The following is a 22,342-nucleotide window of genomic DNA, read 5'->3' on the forward strand; positions in this document are numbered from 1 at the left end:
ATTTCCAAGGAGTGTGGTCAAGTCTGGAGACTTCTCTCCACATAAATATACTGGAGCTAAGGGCAATTTACAATGCTCTGAGCCTAGGAAGACCTCTGCTTCAAAGCCAACCGGTGGTGATCCAGTCGGACAACATCACGGCAGTCGCCCACGTAAACAGACAGGGCGGCACAAGAAGCAGGAGGACAATGGCAGCAAGGATTCTTCGCTGGGTGAAAAATCATGTGATAACACTGTCAGCGGTGTTCATTCCGGGAGTGGACAACTGGGAAGCAGACTTCCTCAGCAGGCACGACCTCCACCTGGGAGAGTGGGGACTTCATCTGGAAGTCTTCCACATGATTGTGAACCGTTGGGAAAGACCAAAGGTGGACATGATGGCGTCCCGTCTGAACAAAAAACTGGGCAGGTATTGCGCCAGGTCAAGAGACCCTCAGGCAATAGCAGGGACGCTCTGGTAACACCGTGGGTGTACCAGTCGGTGTATGTGTTCCCTCCTCTGCCTCTCATACCCAAGGTACTGAGAATTATAAGACGGAGAGGAGTAAGAACTATACTCGTGGCTCCGGATTGGCCAAGAAGGACTTGGTACCCGGAACTTCAAGAGATACTAAGAAGGGACTTGCTTCAGCAAGGATCATGTCTGTTCCAAGTCTTACTGCGGCTGCGTTTGACGGCATGGCGGTTGAACGCCGGATCCTAAGGGAAAAAGGCATTCCGGAAGAGGTCATCCCTACCCTGGTCAGAGCCAGGAAGGAGGTGACCGCACAACATTATCACCACATTTGGCGAAAATATGTTGCATGGTGTGAGGCCAGGAAGGCCCCACGGAGGAATTTCAACTCGGTCGATTCCTGCATTTCCTGCAAACAGGAGTGTCTATGGGCCTCAAATTGGGGTCCATTAAGGTTCAAATTTCGGCCCTGTCGATTTTCTTCCAGAAAGAATTGGCTTCAGTTCCTGAAGTCCAGAAGTTTGTCAGGGGAGTACTGCATATACAACCCCCTTTTGTGCCTCCAGTGGCACTGTGGGATCTCAACGTAGTTCTGGGATTCCTCAAATCACATTGGTTTAAACCGCTCAAATCTGTGGATTTGAAATATCTCACATGGAAAGTGACCATGCTGTTGGCCCTGGCCTCGGCCAGGCGAGTGTCAGAATTGGCGGCTTTGTCTCACAAAAGCCCATATCTGATTGTCCATTCGGACAGGGCAGAGCTGCGGACTCGTCCCCAGTTTCTCCCTAAGGTGGTGTCAGCGTTTCACCTGAACCAGCTTATTGTGGTACCTGCGGCTACTAGGGACTTGGAGGACTCCAAGTTGCTAGATGTTGTCAGGGCCCTGAAAATATATGTTTCCAGGACGGCTGGAGTCAGGAAAACTGACTTGCTGTTATCCTGTATGCACCCAACAAACTGGGTGCTCTTGCTTCTAAGCAGGCGATTGCTAGTTGGATGTGTAGTACAATTCAGCTTGCACATTCTGTGGCAGGCCTGCCACAGCCAAAATATGTAAATGCCCATTCCACAAGGAAGGTGGGCTCATCTTGGGCGGCTGCCCGAGGGGTCTCGGCTTTACAACTTTGCCGAGCTGCTACTTGGTCAGGGGCAAACACGTTTGCAAAATTCTACAAATTTGATACCCTGGCTGAGGAGGACCTGGAGTTCTCTCATTCGGTGCTGCAGAGTCATCCGCACTCTCCCGCCCGTTTGGGAGCTTTGGTATAATCCCCATGGTCCTTACGGAGTCCCCAGCATCCACTTAGGACGTCAGAGAAAATAAGAATTTACTTACCGATAATTCTATTTCTCGTAGTCCGTAGTGGATGCTGGGCGCCCATCCCAAGTGCGGATTGTCTGCAATACTTGTACATAGTTATTGTTAACTAAAACGGGTTATTATTGTTGTGAGCCATCTTTTCAGAGGCTCCGCTGTTATCATGCTGTTAACTGGGTTCAGATCACAGGTTGTACAGTGTGATTGGTGTGGCTGGTATGAGTCTTACCCGGGATTCAAAATCCTTCCTTATTGTGTACGCTCGTCCGGGCACAGTATCCTAACTGAGGCTTGGAGGAGGGTCATAGGGGGAGGAGCCAGTGCACACCACCTGATCCTAAAGCTTTTACTTTTGTGCCCTGTCTCCTGCGGAGCCGCTATTCCCCATGGTCCTGACGGAGTCCCCAGCATCCACTACGGACTACGAGAAATAGAATTATCGGTAAGTAAATTCTTATTTTTTATTTGGAATAATGATTTTGTCCTTCAAACTTTGCTTTCGTCAAAGAATGCTCCTTTTGCAGCAATTACAGCATTGCAGACCTTTGGCATTCTAGCTGTTAATTTGTTGCAGTAGAAGAAATTTCACCCCATGCTTCCTGACGCACCTTCCACAAGTTGGATTGGTTTGATGGGCACTTCTTGCGTACCATGCGGTCAAGCTGCTCCCACAACCGCTCAATGGAGTTGAGATATGGGGGACTGCGCTGACCACTCCATTACAGACAGAGTACCAGCTGCCTGCTTCTTCCCTAAATAGTTCTTGCATAATTTGGAGGTGTGCTTTCGGTCATTGTCCTGTTGGAGGAGGAAATTGGCTCCTATCAAGCGCTGTCCACAGGGTATGGCATGGACTTGCAAAATGGAGTGATAGCCTTCCTTATTCAAAATCTCTTTTACAAATCTCCCACTTTACCAGCATTAAAGCAGCCCCAGACCATCACATTTCCTCCACCATGCTTGACAGATGGCGTCAGGCACCACTCTTCCAGCATCTTTTCACTTGTTCTGCGTCTCACAAGGGTTCTTCTGGGTGATCCAAACACATCAAACTTCGATTCGTCTAACCATAACACTTTTTCCCAATCTTCCTTCGTCCAATGTCTGTGTTCTTTTACCCATATTAATCTTTTCCTTTTATTGGCCAGTCTCAGATATGGCTTTTCTCTGACGTCCTAGTGGATGCTGGGAACTCCGTAAGGACCATGGGGAATAGACGGGCTCCGCAGGAGACTGGGCACTCTAAAAGAAAGATTAGGTACTACCTGGTGTGCACTGGCTCCTCCCTCTATGCCCCTCCTCCAGACCTCAGTTAGAATCTGTGCCCGGCCAGAGCTGGGTGCTCCTAGTGGGCTCTCCTGAGCTTGCTAGAAAGAAAGTATTTGTTAGGTTTTTAATTTTCAGTGAGATCTGCTGGCAACAGACTCACTGCTACGTGGGACTGAGGGGAGAGAAGCAAACCTACCTGCTTGCAGCTAGCTTGTGCTTCTTAGGCTACTGGACACCATTAGCTCCAGAGGGTTCGAACACAGGGCCTGACCTCGATCGTCCGTTCCCGGAGCCGCGCCGCCGTCCCCCTTGCAGAGCCAGAAGACCGAAGAGAAGCGATGAAATCGGCGGCAGAAGACTCCTGTCTTCATTAAGGTAGCGCACAGCACCGCAGCTGTGCGCCATTGCTCCCACAGCACACCACACACTCCGGTCACTGTAGGGTGCAGGGCGCTGGGGGGCGCCCTTGGCAGCAATAAAAATACCTTTGGCATAAAAATACACATAATACAGTCTGTGACTGTATATGTGTAAAACCCCCGCCATTTTTAGTCAGAAACAGGACAGAAGCCCGCCGCTGAGGGGGCGGGGCCTTCTTCCTCAGCACACCAGCGCCATTTTCTCTTCACAGCTCCGCTGGAAGGAAGCTCCCCAGGCTCTCCTCTGCAGTATCCTGGTACACAAAGGGTGAAAAGAGAGGGGTGGGCACATAAATTTAAGCGCAAAAATTGTATATACAGCAGCTACTGGGTAAACACTGAGTTGCAGTGTAATCCCTGGGTTATATAGCGCTGGGGTGTTTGCTGGCATACTCTCTCTCTGTCTCTCCAAAGGGCCTTGTGGGGGAACGGTCTTCAAATAGAGCATCCCCTGTGTGTGTGGTGTGTCGGTACGCGTGTGTCGACATGTCTGAGGTAAAAGGCTCCTCTAAGGAGGTGATAGAGCGGATATGTATGTGATATGTATGTGAGAGGGTGTCTCTGTCGACAACGCCGACACCTGTTTGGATATCTGTAAGTGCTAAGGTGAATTTATTGCACAAATGGTTAGGGAACAGACAGGAAATCTACCCATGTCTGTCCCTATGTCACAGAGACCTTCAGAGTCTCACAATGCTCACTATCCAAAATAACAAACACTGGTATCGACACGGAGTTTAACTCCACTGTCGACTACGATAATGCTAAGTTACAGCCAAGATGGCTAGAAGGTATTCAATATATGATATTGAAATAAAAGATGATTTGCATATCACTGATGACTCATCTGTCCCTGACACGAGAGTACACATGTTTAAGGGGAAGAATGCTGAGGTAAATTTCCCTCCTCTCATGAGGAAAAAGAGCGGGAATCTCCAGACAAGAGACAGCAGCTTCCCACAAGAGAATTCTCAGGCTGTATCCTTTCCCCACTAGGGCCAGGATGTGTTGAGAATCTTCCCCTAGGGTGTCCTGTTTGCACAGACGGTAGCACTTGCTATTCTCAGGGATCCTGCAGATAGCGTGCACATTCTAGTATACTACCCAGACCGGCGATTGTGTCGGCATGGGTTTATAGCGCTGTGGCAGCGTGGACAGGTACCTTATCAGCAGAGATTGAGACCTTAGTAAATATATTAAAGATGCTGTCTTAAGTAATAGATATTTATAGTTATAAAGCATGCCCAAAGAGACATGAGTATACTGGGTCCTAGAGTCAAAGCTATGTCGATCTCTGCTTGACGTGTCCTGTAGTATATACATTGGACCGATGATGCCGACTTAAGAGGCATATGGAAGGCTGAGGATTGTGTGGAGAAGGGTTCTCCACAGCTATAGCTGGTAATTCTGCTAGTTTGCCTTATATTCCTGCACAGCCTAAGAAAGCATGACATTATTAAATGCAGCCTTTTGAATAAAGAAACAAGAAAGTCTGAGGTGCGTCCTTTCTTGTCAGAGCCGGGATCAACACAACTAGTTCCCAGGAACAGAAGTCCTCCCCGGCCCCTACAAAAATCCACCTATGCCGCTGGGGCTCCACAGGCGGAGCTAGGCCCGGTGGGGACACGCCTTCGTAAGTTCAGCCACAAGTGGGTTCACTCCCTGTTAGATCCCTGGGCAATAGATATTGTGTCTCAGGGATACAAGCTGGACTGTGACAAGATGCCCCCTCACCGACGGCCCTGCGGGCTTCCCCCCAAGAGGGGGAGCCAGTGTTAACTGCAATTCACAAATTGTATCTTTAACAGGTGGTGGTCAAGGGTCCCTTCCTTCAACAAGAGGGTGTTATTATTCGACCATGTTGTAATCCCGAAACCAGACGGTTCGGTCAGACCCATATTGAATTAAAAATCCCTGAACATATACCTGAGAAGGTTCAAGTTCAAGATGGAATCGCTAAGAGCGGTCAGGGCAAGCCTAAAAAGAGGGAGACTTTATCGTGAATCGGGTCATAAGGGATGCATACCTTCATGTCCCCATTTATCCACCTCATTAGGCGTACCTCAGAATTGCGGTACGGGATTGTCATAACCAAGGTAATGGCGGATATGATTGAGCTCCTGCGGAAGCAAGGTGTCACTATTATCACGTACTTGGACGATCTCCTCATACAAGCGAGATCAAGAGAGCAGTTGCTGAACAGCGTATCACTTTCTCTGGAAGTGTAACGGCAACACGGCTGGATTCTATATATTCCAAAGTCGCAGTTGGTTCCTACAGCTCATCTGCCTCTCCTAGGCACGATCCTAGACACAGACCAGAAAAGGGTTTATCTCCCGATAGAGAGAGCTCAGGAGCTCATGACACTGGTCAGGAATCTATTAAAACCAAAACAGGTGTTAGTGCATCACTGCACTCGAGTCCTGGGAAGGATGGTGGCATCATACGAGGCCATCCCCTTAGGCAGGTTCCATGCGAGGACCTTCCAGTGGGACTTCCTGGACAAGTGGTCCGGATCACCTCTTCAGATGCATCGGTTAATCACCCTATCCCCCAGGGCCAGGGTGTCTCTCCTGTGGTGGCTGCAGAGTGCTCACCTTCTCGAGGGCCGCAGATTCGGCATTCAGGACTGGATCCTGGTGACCACGGATGCAAGCCTCCGAGGGTGGGGGGCAGTTACACAGGGAAGAAATTTCCAAGGTCTGTGGTCAAGTCAACAGACTTGCCTTCACATCAATATCCTGGAACTAAAAGCCATATACAACGCCCTAAGTCAAGCGGAGATCCTGCTTCGCAACCTACCGGTTCTGATCCAGTCAGACCGCAGGGGTTCATGTAAACCGCCAAGGCGGCACAAGGAGCAGGGTGGCGAGGGTAGAAGCCACCAGAATTCTTTGCTGGGCGGAGAATCAAGTAAGCGCACTGTCAGCAGTGTTCATTCCGGGAGTGGACAACTGGGAAGCAGACTTCTTCAGCAGGCACGACCTCCACCCGGGAAAGTGGGGACTTCATCAGGAAGTCTTCACGCAGTTTGCAAATTGATGGGAACTGCCTCAGGTGGACTAGATGGCGTCCCACCTCAATAAAAAGGTAAAAAAGGTTTTAAGCCGGGTCAAAGGACTCTCAGGTGATAGCTGTGGTCTCACTAGTAACACTGTGGGTGTTCAAGTCGGTCTATGTATTCCCTCCACTTCCACTCATACCCAAGGGCTGAGAATTGTAATAAAAGGAGGAGTGAGAACAATGGCCCTCATTCCGAGTTGTTCGCTCGCAAGGCGAATGTAGCAGAGTTACACACGCTAAGCCGCCGCCTACTGGGAGTGAATCTTAGCTTCTTAAAATTGCGACCGATGTATTCGCAATATTGCGATTACTAACTACTTAGCAGTTTCAGAGTAGCTCCAGACTTACTCTGCCTGTGCGATCATTTCAGTGCTTGTCGTTCCTGGTTGACGTCACAAACACACCCAGCGTTCGCCCAGGCACTCCCACCGTTTCCCCGGCCACTCCTGCGTTTTTTCCGGAAACGGTAGCGTTTTCAGCCACACGCCCCTGAAACGCCGTGTTTCCGCCCAGTAACACCCATTTCCTGTCAATCACATTACGTTCGCCGGAGCGAAGAAAAAGCCGTGAGTAAAAATACTTTCTTCATAGTAAAGTTACTTGGCGCAGTCGCAGTGCGAACATTGCGCATGCGTACTAAGCGGATTTTCACTGCGATGCGATGAAAAATACCGAGCGAACAACTCGGAATGAGGGCCATTATTCTTTGCTCCGAATGGGCCAAGAAGGACTCAGTACCCGGAGCTGCAAGAAATGCTCTGAGGACTCGGGGCGTATGCCTCTCAGACAGGACATGTTGCAACAGGGGCCCTGTCTGTTCCAAGACTTACCGCGGCTGCATTTGACGGCATGGCGGTTGAACGCCGGATCATAGCGGAAAAGGGCATTCCGGATGCAGTTATTCCTACGCTGATAAAGGCTAGGAAAGACGTGACAGCAAGACTTTTTCACTGTATATAGCGAAAATAGGTTGCTTGGTCGATTCCTGCACTTCCTACAGTCAGGAGTGACTATGGGCCTAAAATTAGGATCCATAAAGGTCAAGATTTCGGCCCTATCCATTTTCTCTCAAAAGGAACTGGCTTCACTGCCTGAAGTTCAGACGTTGTTCCGGGGGTGCTGCATATTCAACCTCCTTTTGTGCTACCGGTGGCACCTTGGGATCTTAACGTTGTGTTGGATTTCCTGAAATCCCACTGGTTTGAGCCACTTAAGACCGTGGAGCTAAAATATCTCACGTGGAAAGTGGTCATGCTATTGGCCTTAGCTTTGGCTAGGCGTGTGTCAGAATTGGCGGTTTTGTCATGTAAAAGCCCTTATCTGATCTTCCATATGGACAGGGCAGAATTGAGGACTCGTCCCCAATTTCTCCCTAGGGTGGTATCATCGTTTCATTTGAACCAGCCTATTGTGGTGCCTGCGGCTACTAGGGACTTGGAGGATTCCAAGTTGCTGGACGTAGTCCGGGCTTTGAAAATTTGTTTCCAGAACGGCGGGAGTCAGAAAGTCTGACTCGCTGTTTATTCTGTATGTAGCCAACAAGGTTGGTGCTCCTGCTTCGAAGTAGACTATTGCTCGCTGGATCTATAGCACGATTCAGCGGGTTCACTCTGCGGCTGGATTGCCGCATCCAAAATCAGTGAAAGCCCATTCCACAAGGAAGGTGGGCTCTTCTTGGGCGGCTGCCTGAGGGGTCTCGGCTTTACAGCTTTGCCGAGCTGCTACTTGGTCGGGGTCAAACAAGTTTGCTAAGTTCTACAAGTTTGATACCCTGGCTGAGGAGGACCTTGAGTTTGCTCATGCGGTGCTGCAGAGTCATCCGCACTCTCCCGCCCGTTTGGGAGCTTTGGTATAATCCCCATGGTCCTTACGGAGTTCCCAGCATCCACTAGGACGTCAGAGAAAATAAGAATTTACTCACCGGTAATTCTATTTCTCGTAGTCCGTAGTGGATGCTGGGCGCCCGTCCCAAGTGCGGACTCTCTGCAATACATGTATATAGTTATTGCTTAACTAAAGGGTTATTGTTATGAGCCATCCATTAAATGAGGCTCAGTTGTTATTCATACTGTTAACTGGGTATGGTTATCACAAGTTGTACAGTGTGATTGGTGTGGCTGGTATGAGTCTTACCCTGGATTCCAAATCCTTTCCTTGTTGTGTCAGCTCTTCCGGGCACAGTTTCTTTAACTGAGGTCTGGAGGAGGGGCATAGAGGGAGGAGCCAGTGCACACCAGATAGTACCTAATCTTTCTTTTAGAGTGCCCAGTCTCCTGCGGAGCCCGTCTATTCCCCATGGTCCTTACGGAGTTCCCAGCATCCACTACGGACTACGAGAAATAGAATTACCGGTGAGTAAATTCTTATTTTTCTTTGCCACTCTGCCTAGATGGCCAGCATCCTGGAGTTGCCTCTTCACTATAGACGTTGACAATGGCGTTTTGCGAGTACCATTTAATAAAGCTGCCAGTTGAGAACCTGTGAGGTGTCTATTTCTCAAATTAGAGACTCTAATGTACTTGTCTTCTTGCTCAGTTGTGCATCGGGGCCTCCCACTTCTCTTTCTACTCTGGTTAGAGCCTGTTTGTGCTGTTCTCTGAAGGGAGTAGTACACACCGCTGTAGGAAATGTTCAGTTTCTAGGCAGCTTCTCGCATGAAATAGCCTTTATTTCGAAGAACAAGAATAGACTGTCGAGTTTCACATGAAAGTTCTCTTTTTCTGGCCATTTTGAGAGTATAATCGAACCCACAAATGTGATGCTCCAGATACTCAACTAGCTCAAAGGAAGGCCCGGATTATAGCTTCTCTAACGAGCAAACTTGTTTTCAGCTGTGCTAACATAATTGCACAAGGTTTTTCAAGGGTTTTCTAATCATCCATTAGTCTTCTAACGCGATTAGCAAACACAATGTACCATTAAAACATTGGAGTGATGGTTGCTGACAATGGGCCTCTATACACCTACAGTATGTAGATATTCCTTTATAAACCACACGTTTGCAGCTAGTATAGTCATTTACCACATTAACAATGTATAGAGTGTATTTCTGATTAATTTAATGTTATCTTCATTGAAAAAAACAGTGCTTTTCTTTCAAAAATAAGGAAATTGTCTGGGTGACCCCAAACATTTGAACGGTTGTGTGTGTGAATGTGTATATGTGTGTATATGTGTGTATATATATATATATATATATATATATAATGTGTGTGTGTGTGTATGTAATGTATGTATGTATGTATATATATATATATATATATTTCGGACGAAAGAAAATAAGGATATTTATTCCTCACAGAAAATCCATTTCACGTCAGTCCTGACATTGCGGCACTGGAGACTGTAAAATAATCAACATCACTTGTATTTCAGCAATAAACGTTTTGGAGCATATTCCCCGTCCTCAGTACCATACAAGATCTTGTGTGTGTGTGTGTGTGTGTGTGTGTATGTGTATGTGTGTGTCTATGTATATATATATATATATATATGTGTGTGTGTGTGTGTGTGTGTGTGTGTGTATATATATATATATATATATATATATATATATATATAGCAACAGAGGTATCTGGGCGGCACCCAGCAGACTTAGGTCAGTAGATTATGCAAAGGTCATTTTATTAACCACAAGCCAACATGTTTCGGAGACTGCTCTCCGGGTCTGGCCCTGAGGACGGAGAGCAGTCTCCGAAACATGTTGACTTGTGGTTAATAAAATGACCTTTGCATAATCTTCTGACCTAAGTCTGCTGAGTGCCGCCCAGATACCTCTGTTGCTGCATAGTGAAGTCACAATACTCCACAAGGAGGGCACCGCAGCGTATACAGCTTTATGGATTTGAGTGCCGGACACGCTACCTTTATATATAATTACACCTTAAAAGTCTGTTGTGGAAATGCTAGTCCCAGAAAGAAAGCAAATGTCCTTTTCAAACCAAGCATTCCCTTTTTAAGTAGCCAATACTGCCGGTTTTCTTGTACTAAAACAGTCTCCTTTGGTCGGCGTCTCCCCTTGCAAGTCCCATATCCAGTTATCTGTTTCTATCTGTGAACAGGTAAAAGAATAGGGGGCACTTCATAGTGCTTGTATCCATAAAAAAATGTATATTTATTTGGACAATCACACAATAGTAACTTGCGTACAGCAAATGGCAGTCATAACCACCATAAGTATAATCTGCTTAAAACAATACAGAGCACCAAAAACACAAACCGCCCACATAACATTGGTCCCGGCAGGATCCTTGTTACACTTTTGAATGCTAGGCCACAACCCTACACGTTTCATCACTTGAACTTCATCAGAGGGCACTATATTATTTTAATCTAATTATACTTACAGTGGTTATGACCAGCATGTGTGATACGTGAGCTACTATTGTGTGATTGTCCAAATAAATATATATTTTTAACAGGTACAAGCACTATGGAGCGCCCACTACTCTTTTAATTGTTCACACAGTATATATGTGTGTGTGTATGTATATATATATATATATATATATATATATATATATATATATATATATATAATATAAATATTATACTTTTTTTTTTTTTTTGCACAGATTTTTCTCAGCGCCACAGATACTTCCCGTATACCAGTTCACACAATACTCCCAATTGACACTCCCCCCATTTAAGTATAATGGGGTGTCTGCTCCAGCCCTAAGTATAAGCAGGCGGTCAATGAGTCGCCTGCAGGAATTGATATAAAATAAACACTGATAGGGTGTTGTGGGCGACCTCCGGTGTCAAAAATTATGTAAATACACTGTAATGGTATATAAAAAGTATAACAATATTTTTTTAAATAAGAAACAGGTTAAAATGTCAAAACGGGGAGACAATAAAACCAAACAAATTAGAATAAATGACTACTAAAAAAGAAAAAAAAGGGCTGCTTAAAAAATTAAGTCAATATGCAAATTTCATACACTGTAAACAGCTCATAAAATGATCAAGTAAAGTGCTTAACTTTCAGAGGTGAGGTGTAATCAGGATCTCCAACGCGTTTCACCTGCAATACCCTACCAGTGTGTGTGTGTGTGTGTATGTATGTATGTGTGTATATATATATATATATATATATATATATATATATATATATAGTGTGTGTGTGTAAACTAGGGATTCTAGACACACTAAGTACAGTCATTTATAGGTTTTTGAAGCACAGGTTTTATTACTAGTTATTTATATAGCTTTCCAGAGAAAATTTGGCCATTCACCTACAACATGTACATGCACACACATTCACGCTAGGGTTAATTTTGCTTGGAGCCAATAATCCTACCAGTATATTTTTGGATTGTGGGAGGAACCAGAGGACTCGGAGGAAACTCATGTAAGCATGGAGAGAATATACAAACTCCACACAGTTAGATCCATAGTGGGAATTGAACCCATGACCTCGGTGCTGTGAGACAGTGATGCTAACCATTACACCATTCGTGCTGCCGATATAATGGCTTACTGTTCCCAGAAAAAGTTTGTAAAATATTGCACAGTTGCATACACATTTACATGTTTCTAATTTTTCATTTCAGGCAAGGAAAGACCCAGTTCACATGTCCTAAAATCTTCAAAAGATCCATCTCCATCAAGCTCAGCCGCGGGTCCTTCAACAAAGGTAGGAACTGTAATTTATTTATTTGCTGTCTGCTTTCTCACCCACTCTTTGTGGGTGAGTCATCTTTCAAGCTCACAGCGACCATTACAAGCCGGTGCTGCCATCTTGAATGGACAAGGGGTCATAAAGGGTAAACGGTTAAGAGGAGTGTTTCCAGATCCAGGTCTGTCTTTCTCTGTGCAAAAGGAGTGCATCTATGGAATGAAGTACTATATAAGTATGCTGAATATCATTTAGAAAGAGAAGAGTCCACAGAGGTTGTCTTATACATCAATGTTTACTAATAATTTGTTTAATTTCTGCAGGCTGACTTGTCATATCTATGTAATTTTTTTCTGAACTACAATGTATAGGTTACCATTTGGCTTAAAAAAATTGAGTTGCTTATTCTCATGAATTACTAATGACAAGCCTTCCATTCCAGACCCAGTAAAAATAGATAAAATCAGTTTGATTGTTCATTTTTATCCTGAGAATTGTAAAAGTATGTTAAGCCCATTATACTGCTGGTTGTAGAAGATGAGTATTTACTGACCAATTTATGATGCATAGATAATTTTTTTCCCCTGCACTTAAACAGCCTTTGCTACTTTAAATGACGAGGCTGTCTTTACTTATCAGCTCCGAATGTTTACCAAGTGTATTCCACCTATACCTCTCCAGGACCAAAGTAATGAGTATGAATATTCCATCGCTCAGCATATGCTAGACATATGTTAACAGTTGATTGGTTGCAAACAATAACTCCTCATAAAGTGTTTGATTTGCCCTTGACAGACTGTAGAACTAGATAAAGGAAATCGCATCACGGACACTGCTTTCGTGGAAGCTGCTTGCAAATGGATATCTGAGAAAATGGAGAAGGTGTCTGAAAGCAATTTACCAGAAGTAACCGAAGAATTATCAAAAGTACATTTGATTTTAAATGAAATTATTTTCAAGCTTTTATTAAAGTATGTGGTGGTGGTACAGAGAGCTTGTGAACCCTTTATAATTTGTCAATTACTGCATAGATGTGACCTTAATGCTTAATCTACGTTATAAAACAAAGAGCAATAAATCAAATTACACGAGGATATACTTTTTCGATAATGTGTTTATTGAAGTGACCCAACATTAAATTGGTTGGAAAAAGTTCATGAACCCATATGATCAGTTTATTTAAAGAGGTATTGGTCAGGAGTGTTAATCAGTGGGAGGAGTATTACAAAAAATCTTCACCACCGAACTCTAGTATTAACCATAGGTTCAAGAGCACATGTTATGCCTCAAGCAAAATACATTTCTGAGAATCTCAGACTAAGGTTCCCGATTTCTAAAGACTAAGATCTTCCCAAAGCCGCAGACAGACCAGCATATACATTAAGAAAATTCAACCCAATGTTACTTTTCCCAGGAGTAGTTCAATACAAATCACGTCTAAAGCAAGGTATGTTATGTTCCAGGAGATCCAAAGAACCCCAGGGTCACCTCAATGGATCACACTGGCTAATGGCAGTGTTTATTAGTCCATCATCAGGCAAGAACTGAAATAGAATAATGGCATGGGAGGATAGCTAGAAAGAAGCTGCAAGAAGAACGTTACTCTGTTTAAAGTTTGCTAAAGGCCAGCAGGATGAGCCTGAATACTACTGAATTATGTTCTATGGACTGATGAATCTAAAATCGATTAATATCTATTATATCTATAAATAGATTAAATTAGAAAAAATGTTTAGAAAAACTAACCGCTGCAATCTTACATACGGTAAGGAACAAATAGATAATATGAAACAGTACTAATAGGTGCCAAAATCAAAAACGTGTAAAATGTACTGTAAAGGCCCATACACACTTGACGATGCACACGTCGTTAACGACTTCCCTTGAACTTCCCTTGAACAGCTGAGCAAACGACATGAGCATACACACTACCAACGACCAAAGACCATTCATCGTTGAAGCATCCAAGCTGAAGAGTTTATTAAAATAATGAGCTGGGAACAGGGCTGGTGAACAGTGGCTTGGTCGTTGGCCGTTCACACCATACACATTCAACGACGTCTCTGGTCGGTAACGACCATAGTGGAAATTGAGCATACATGCTTCACAGATAAGCGAGGGTCGTTAACGTCCCGCGGGGCCGCGCATCGGTGGTCGTTGGATGCATACACACTTGACAATATAATGAGCGACGTCGTTGATGAGGGCTGAAATGAACGACGTCGCTCATTTTATCGTCAAGTGTGTATGGGCCTTAAGATTTCAAAGAAATACCACCTGGACCACAAGTGACAAAAATAACAAAAACATTTAATAGTCATAATGTAAGTACAGCTGTAACAATGTTGCATAACTGTGGCAATATAAGAAATGTATAATTACAGATTTATAACAAGGTACACAACAGTTGTTTACATGCACTCACTGAGGTTTGCACCTCTTTTCTGACAAAGAAATTAAGATGCAGATGTACTAAACCTTGGAGAGTGATAAGTCTAGAGGTAAAGTACCATCCAATCAGATCCTAACTGCCATGTTACAGGCGTTTGAAAAATGACAGGAGCTGCCAAGTTGATAGTTTCTCTCTCCAAGGCTTAGTACTTCTATCCCTTAGCGTCATTTTGATCTGATAATAAATAACGTATATCTTTGTGTTATTTGTTTAACTTTTGTTTTGTATCTATTTAGTGAGTTCGATTACGTTCTGAACATATTGAAGGTTACAATTATGTAGAGGTTCAGAAAATTTTAAGTTGTTCATAAATGGTATAGCACCATTGTAACATGATGCTGCAATACTGATAATCCGTTACGTCTGGTTCTGTGCCGTACTGTTTATTATTATTGGTTATTTTGATAGCGGCAGCGGGGGTATCGGCTGCATTCTGAACCCCCCCATCCTGCAGCCTAATTTCTCCCCTCCCCCTTACAGCACCTAAACCTCCAATAGCCCGACTCATTCCCCCCGCCTAAGTAAGCCCTCCCGCAGCCTAACTTGTCCCGGCACCTGATGTGACTGATGTGAATGGGCAAATATTCTCTGTAAAGCGCTGCAGGATATGTGTGCGCTATATAAATAACTGGTAATAATAATAATGTGTCCGGATTAAAAGAGGTGGTGGACTATCAATTGCCGGACCATCAATTGCCGGATTATCGGTGTTGTATTTGTACCATGAAAGAATTGTCTGTTATATTTATTTGTCTACCATAAATCGATCTATATAAAGGAGAGGCGGTCACTTTACCGCTTGTCGGGATCCCAGCGGTCTGGATACCGACGCCGGAATCCCGACACCAGCTGAAATACCGGCGGTCGGAGGCCTGACCGCCGACTGGTTACCCTTCTTGGGTGTGGTCCACGCCACCATCTGGAGGGGAATAGAACCCTGTGTCGCCGCCAGGCCCGAAGCATGGCAAGCGCAGCGAGCCCACGAGGGGACATTCTGCGCTCGCCGCCAAGATCCATGCTGTCAGGCTCCCGGCGTCGGTGTCCTGACTGCCAGGATCTCGTACTGATCCCATATAAAGTAACATATTGTGCTTGCTGTAGAGTTGAATGGAAATTGGGATTATGTACTCCAACATTGCATGCACAGAACAATGTCTATCTTGCAGTGCATCTGTCCCTATGTGTAACCTTGGTTTGATATTAAATTTATACTAATGTACAACTCCACAAAGCTAGCAGTTGTGTTGAAATGCACTCGCTGAAACTTTGCTAAAAAATATTGTTTTATATCCTTTTATATCTGAAGTATAAAATATAATGTGATTCAGTACCCAGGAACAAAGTAGGTGCACTCCTCCAGAGTCACACTTCATGGGACATCTTAATATTAAAGACCAGTAATCCTAAAATACAACGTTTTATCATATGAAAAAGCATGTTGTTCCAGTCAGAAACGTTTTTTAAAGATTTTAGTTTGTATGTTTGTTACTGTACATTGCTGAATTTCAGAACATTTCAATCCTAATCACTATTGTTAAATCTTGTCACGTAATTTTGATAGTTGCTAATAGCTATGTTTAATAAATTAGTTTGCAGGAACTTTGGCACTAGCAAATACAATTTCTGTGCATTTCAAAGCAACCTCTAGTTGAGTCGGTCTGTTACTGCTGTAATATGGTCAGAGTTATTAAATTGCAGCCCTAAGACAACTGCTAAAACTTATTTTGCTCGCACTGGAGGGTGCAAGAAGAAATTGGTATTAACTGCTGCTTTTGGATTTTCACAGAATGATGATCTCCTGTCTGTAATTGAATTTCTCTGTGCACAATACACACAGTAACAGACCCTGTGAATCAACTCGCAGCTAATTGAATTTTCCCCTTGATCTGCTCAATATATTAGTAGATCTATATTAGCTTACTTTGTAGTGTCTGCTAACTAAGCAGAGATGACCAGTTAAGACAAAATTGATGTCATAATACATAAATCTCTTAACTACAGTCATAATGCCACAGCTCAACAAACTACAACTGGAAATCTAAGCGTTGGTTTCCAGCCAATGTTCTTTTTGAGTTGAGAAAACATGAGTTAAATGCAGAATTTTAGTAGAACTTTAACTCTGGATTAAACTATTCATTGCATACTTGCAGAATGATTTATTTTAACCCTTCGGCTCCCAGTCCTCTCTGCTGCAGGAAACCTATAGCAAGCGTGACCATTTGAAATTCTGAGCGCACAATATGTTATACAGTATTTGTGTTATTAAAGGGTAAAAAGCTCACCTATCTTTTTATGAATTTTTTTTAAAAGGTTGGCTCCTCATCTGCATTGTTTGGGGATCAAGCAGCAGAAAATGAGGCAAATGTAACTGGAAATTCAGAACTTTTTGAACCCGCTCCACTTAGCAACCGCTCAAAAGCGATAGCAGTAAAGACCAAAGAAATTGAAGAGGTTAGTAATGTGTGAAATGTTTGTGCCAAGCAAAAAGTGTTTATTACTTTAAAAATAAAGGTACCAAACTACAGAAAACTACATCTATCCTTACTATATGCTCCTTCCTGTGTGTAGAAGTATTTAGTAACCACACCTGAGTAATTGGAGGACTGCTGTGATTGTGTTTTACTTTTTAACTTGGTAATTACTGATTTTTTGCCGAATATTGTCACATTATTTCAGTCATACCAGAGGTGTGTACACACGGTGTGATGGGGGTGTCGCAGACGATGCTGAGTATGAGGTGTATTCAATTCTTGTCGGAAACTGCCATCTTGTCGGAATGACGGCAGTTTCCGACTGTTTTAGGTCGGAAGAGGTTCTGACTTATTCAGTAGGTTTGTTTTTTTTCCGACAATTCGGGAATTCCTGACTTGTCGGAAAACACGTGGATTGTCGGAATCCACGTATTTTGTCGGAATCGCGGCCAAACTCAACAGGTTTTATCCCCGTTTCCAACATTGTCAATCCGACTTTAAAAAAAGTCGGATTGACATTGTCGGAACGGCCAAAACCTGTCGAGTTTGGCCTAGTCATTGAATACTGATCTGTCAGATCCTTTCCATCGGAAAGGATCCAACAGGAATTGAATATACCCCTATATTGTGCCCGGTGGCATGTAATCCATATCGGCCCCTCCTGCACCCACTATATTTTCTTGCGATGCCGATCCCACGGGATCACGCATCGGCAACACAAGCTGATACACACGATACGATATGGACTTTATAGTCCATATCACACTGAAAATCGCACCATTTGTATGCACCTTAAAAGTTTTTTTGAAGAGTAGTTTTGGAATTCCTTGGAAGAAGTATAGTTGCACCTAAGAGTAGCCAGCCATGTAAAAGGAATTTCTCTAACGTCCTAGTGGATGCTGGGACTCCGTCAGGACCATGGGGAATAGCGGGCTCCGCAGGAGACAGGGCACATCTAAAAAAGCTTTTAGGTCACATGGTGCGTACTGGCTCCTCCCCCTATGACCCTCCTCCAAGCCTCAGTTAGGTTTTTGTGCCCGTCCGAGAGGGTGCAATCTAGGTGGCTCTCCTAAAGAGCTGTTTAGAAAAGTTTTTTTTTAGGTTTCAATCTCAGTGATTCCTGCTGGCAACAGGATCACTGCATCGAGGGACTTAGGGGAGAGATTTCCAACTCACCTGCGTGCAGGATGGATTGGAGTCTTAGGCTACTGGACACTTAGCTCCAGAGGGAGTCGGAACACAGGTCAGCCTGGGGTTCGTCCCGGAGCCGCGCCGCCGATCCCCCTTACAGACGCTGAAGAGACGGCAGAACGGAGGTCCGGAAAGCAGGCGGCAGAAGACTCCTTAGTCTTCTTGAAGGTAGCGCACAGCACGGCAGCTGTGCGCCATTGTTGTCACACGGCTCACTGACTCAGTCACGGAGGGTGCAGGGCGCTGCTGGGGGCGCCCTGGGCAGCAATATAATTACCTTTAGTGGCAAAATAAATACATCACATATAGCCATTAAGGCTATATGTATGTATTTTAACCCAGGCCAGTTTCTTAAAAACCGGGGAAAAGCCCGCCGAAAAAGGGGCGGAGCTTATTCTCCTCAGCACTCAACGCCATTTTCCTGCTCAGCTCCGCTGGTAAGGAAGGCTCCCAGGTCTCTCCCCTGCACTGCACTACAGAAACAGGGTAACAAAGAGAAGGGGGGCATAAATTGGCGATATTTATATATTAAGAGCGCATATATAGTAAACAACACCTTCTAGGGTTGTTTATATACATTTATAGCGCTTTTGGTGTGTGCTGGCAAACTCTCCCTCTGTCTCCCCAAAGGGCTAGGGGGTCCTGTCTTCGATTAGAGCATTCCCTGTGTGGCTGCTGTGTGTCGGTACGTGTGTGTCGACATGTATGAGGACGATGTTGGTGTGGAGGCAGAGCAATTGCCGATGATGGTAATGTCACCCCCTAGGGAGTCGACACCGGAATGGATGGCTTTAGTTATGGAATTACGTGATAATGTCAGCACATTACAAAAGTCAGTTGACGAAATAAGACGCCCGGCAAACCAGTTAGTACCGGTTCAGGCGTCTCAGACACCGTCAGGGGCTGTAAAACGTCCTTTACCTCAGTCAGTCGACACGGGTACCGACACAGATGAATCTAGTGTCGACGGTGAAGAAACAAACGTATTTTCCAATAGGGCCACACGTTATATGATCACGGCAATGAAGGAGGCTTTGCAGATCTCTGATACTGCTGGTACCTCGAAAAAGGGGTATTATGTGGGGGGTGAAAAAACTACCTGTATTTTTTCCAGAATCAGAGGAATTGAATGACGTGTGTGATGAAGCGTGGGTTAACCCCGATAGAAAACTGCTAATTTCCAAGAAGTTATTGGCATTATACCCTTTCCCACCAGAGGTTAGGGCGCGCTGGGAAACACCCCCTAGGGTGGATAAGGCGCTCACACGTTTATCAAAGCAAGTGGCGTTGCCGTCTCCTGATACGGCCGCCCTCAAGGATCCAGCAGATAGGAGGCTGGAAACTACACTGAAGAGTATATACACACATACTGGTGTTATACTGCGACCGGCAATAGCCTCAGCCTGGATGTGCAGTGCTGGGGTAGTGTGGTTGGATTCTCTGACTGAAAATATTGATACCCTGGATAGGGACAGTATTTTATTGACTCTAGAGCAATTAAAGGATGCTTTCCTTTATATGCGAGATGCTCAGAGGGATGTTTGTACTCTAGCATCAAGAGTAAGCGCGATGTCCATATCTGCCAGAAGAAGTTTATGGACGCGACAGTGGTCAGGTGATGCGGATTCCAAGAGGCATATGGAAGTATTGCCATATAAAGGAGAGGAATTGTTTGGGGTCGGTCTTTCGGACCTGGTGGCCACGGCAACTGCCGGCAAATCCACTTTTTTACCTCAGACCCCCTCCCAACAGAAAAAGACACCGTCTTTTCAGCCGCAGTCCTTTCGCTCCTATAAAAAGCGACCAGAAGGACAGTCTTATCTGCCGCGAGGCAGAGGAAAGGGTAAGAAAGGGCAGCAAGCAGCCCCTGCCCAGGAACAGAAGCCCGCCCCGGCTTCTACAAAGCCATCAGCATGACGCCGGGGCTTTACAAGCGGACTCAGGAACGGTGGGGGGTCGACTCAAGATTTTCAGCAATCAATGGGTTCACTCACAAGTGGACCCGTGGGTCCTGCAGATAGTATCTCAGGGTTACATGCTGGAGTTCGAAAGGTCTCCCCCTCGCCGGTTCCTAAAGTCTGCTTTACCAACGTCTCCCTCAGAAAGGACGTCGGTTTTGGAAGCCATTCACAAGCTGTATTCTCAGCAGGTGATAGTCAAGGTACCCCTCCTACAACAGGGAAAGGGGTATTATTCCACACTATTTGTGGTACCGAAACCGGACGGTTCGGTAAGGCCTATTCTAAATCTGAAATCCTTGAACCTGTACATAAAGAAATTCAAGTTCAAGATGGAGTCACTCAGAGCAGTGATAGCGAATCTGGAAGAAGGAGACTTCATGGTGTCCTTGGACATAAAAGATGCTTATCTACATGTCCCGATTTACCCCTCACACCAAGGGTATCTCAGGTTCGTGATACAAGACTGTCATTATCAGTTTCAAACGCTGCCGTTGGGTTGTCCACGGCCCCTCGGGTCTTTACCAAGGTAATGACCGAAATGATGGTTCTTCTACGAAGAAAAGGCGTATTAATTATCCCTTACTTGGACGATCTCCTGATAAGGGCAAAGTCCAGAGAACAGCTGGAAGTCGGTGTAGCGCTAACACAAGTAGTGCTTCAGCAACACGGGTGGATTCTAAATCTTCCAAAATCTCAATTGACCCCGACAACACATCTGCTGTTCCTGGGCATGATTCTGGACACGGTTCAGAAAAAGGTATTTCTCCCGGAAGAGAAAGCAAGGGAGTTATCCGAACTTGTCAAGAACCTCCTAAAACCAGGAACTGTGTCAGTACATCAATGCACAAGAGTCCTGGGAAAGATGGTGGCTTCGTACGAAGCGATTCCATTCGGCAGATTCCATGCACGAACATTTCAGTGGGATCTGCTGGACAAATGGTCCGGATCGCATCTGCACATGCATCAGCGGATAACACTGTCACCGAGAACAAGGTTGTCTCTCCTGTGGTGGTTGCAGACTGCCCATCTGTTAGTGGGCCGCAGATTCGGCATACAGGACTGGGTCCTGGTGACTACGGATGCCAGCCTACGAGGTTGGGGAGCAGTCACAAAGGGAAGAAACTTCCAGGGCGTGTGGTCAAACCTGGAGACGTCTCTTCACATAAATATACTGGAGCTAAGAGCGATCTACAATGCTCTAAGCCTGGCAAAATCGCTGCTTCAGGGTCAGCCGGTGTTGATCCAGTCCGACAACATCACGGCAGTCGCCCACGTAAACCGACAAGGCGGCACGAGAAGCAGGAGTGCAATGGCAGAAGCTGCAAGGATTCTGCGCTGGGCGGAAAATCATGTCGTAGCACTGTCAGCAGTGTTCATCCCGGGAGTGGACAACTGGGAAGCAGATTTCCTCAGCAGACAGGACGCTCTGGTAACACCGTGGGTGTACCAGTCAGTGTATGTGTTCCCTCCTCTGCCTCTCATACCAAAGGTACTGAGAATTATACGGAAAAGAGGAGTAAGAACAATACTGGTAGCTCCGGACTGGCCAAGAAGAACTTGGTATCCGGAACTTCAAGAGATGCTCACGGAGGATCCGTGGCCTCTACCTCTAAGAAGGGATCTGCTTCAGCAGGGACCTTGTATGTTCCAAGACTTACCGCGGCTGCGTTTGACGGCATGGCGGTTGAACGCCGGATTCTAAAAGAGAAGGGCATTCCTGAGGAAGTTATTCCTACTTTAATTAAAGCCAGGAAAGAAGTGACCGCACAACATTATCACCGCATTTGGAGAAAATATGTTGCGTGGTGTGAGGCCAAGAAGGCTCCAACGGAAGAATTTCAATTGGGTCGATTCTTACATTTCCTGCAAGCAGGATTGTCTATGGGCCTCAAATTGGGGTCCATTAAAGTTCAAATTTCGGCCTTATCAATTTTCTTCCAGAAGGAATTGGCGTCAGTGCCTGAAGTACAAACTTTTGTCAAAGGTGTACTACATATACAACCCCCAATAGTGCCTCCAGTGGCACCGTGGGATTTGAACGTGGTTCTAAATTTTCTCAAATCTCATTGGTTTGAGCCTTTAAAATCGGTAGATTTAAAATACCTTACATGGAAGGTAACC

At 45.1% G+C, this 22,342-nt stretch overlaps 1 protein-coding gene across 8 annotated transcripts in view; it reads left to right on the top strand.

Moving 5' to 3' along the window:
- Positions 1-22,342, top strand: part of PPHLN1 (periphilin 1) — a 217,531-nt gene that overhangs the window by 124,115 nt on the left and 71,074 nt on the right. For 7 of the 8 annotated variants that reach the window (XM_063927330.1, XM_063927333.1, XM_063927327.1 and 4 more), the window contains 3 exons: positions 12,082-12,164; positions 12,942-13,073; positions 16,909-17,049. In XM_063927330.1, the coding sequence (XP_063783400.1) occupies positions 12,082-12,164; positions 12,942-13,073; positions 16,909-17,049 (356 nt within the window). The remainder of the gene's footprint in view (positions 1-12,081; positions 12,165-12,941; positions 13,074-16,908; positions 17,050-22,342) is intronic. The other variant, XM_063927334.1, reaches the window with a different exon arrangement.

The sequence above is a fragment of the Pseudophryne corroboree genome, chromosome 6 (genome assembly GCF_028390025.1).
Source record: "Pseudophryne corroboree isolate aPseCor3 chromosome 6, aPseCor3.hap2, whole genome shotgun sequence".
In the NCBI taxonomy this organism is placed as follows: domain Eukaryota; kingdom Metazoa; phylum Chordata; class Amphibia; order Anura; family Myobatrachidae; genus Pseudophryne; species Pseudophryne corroboree.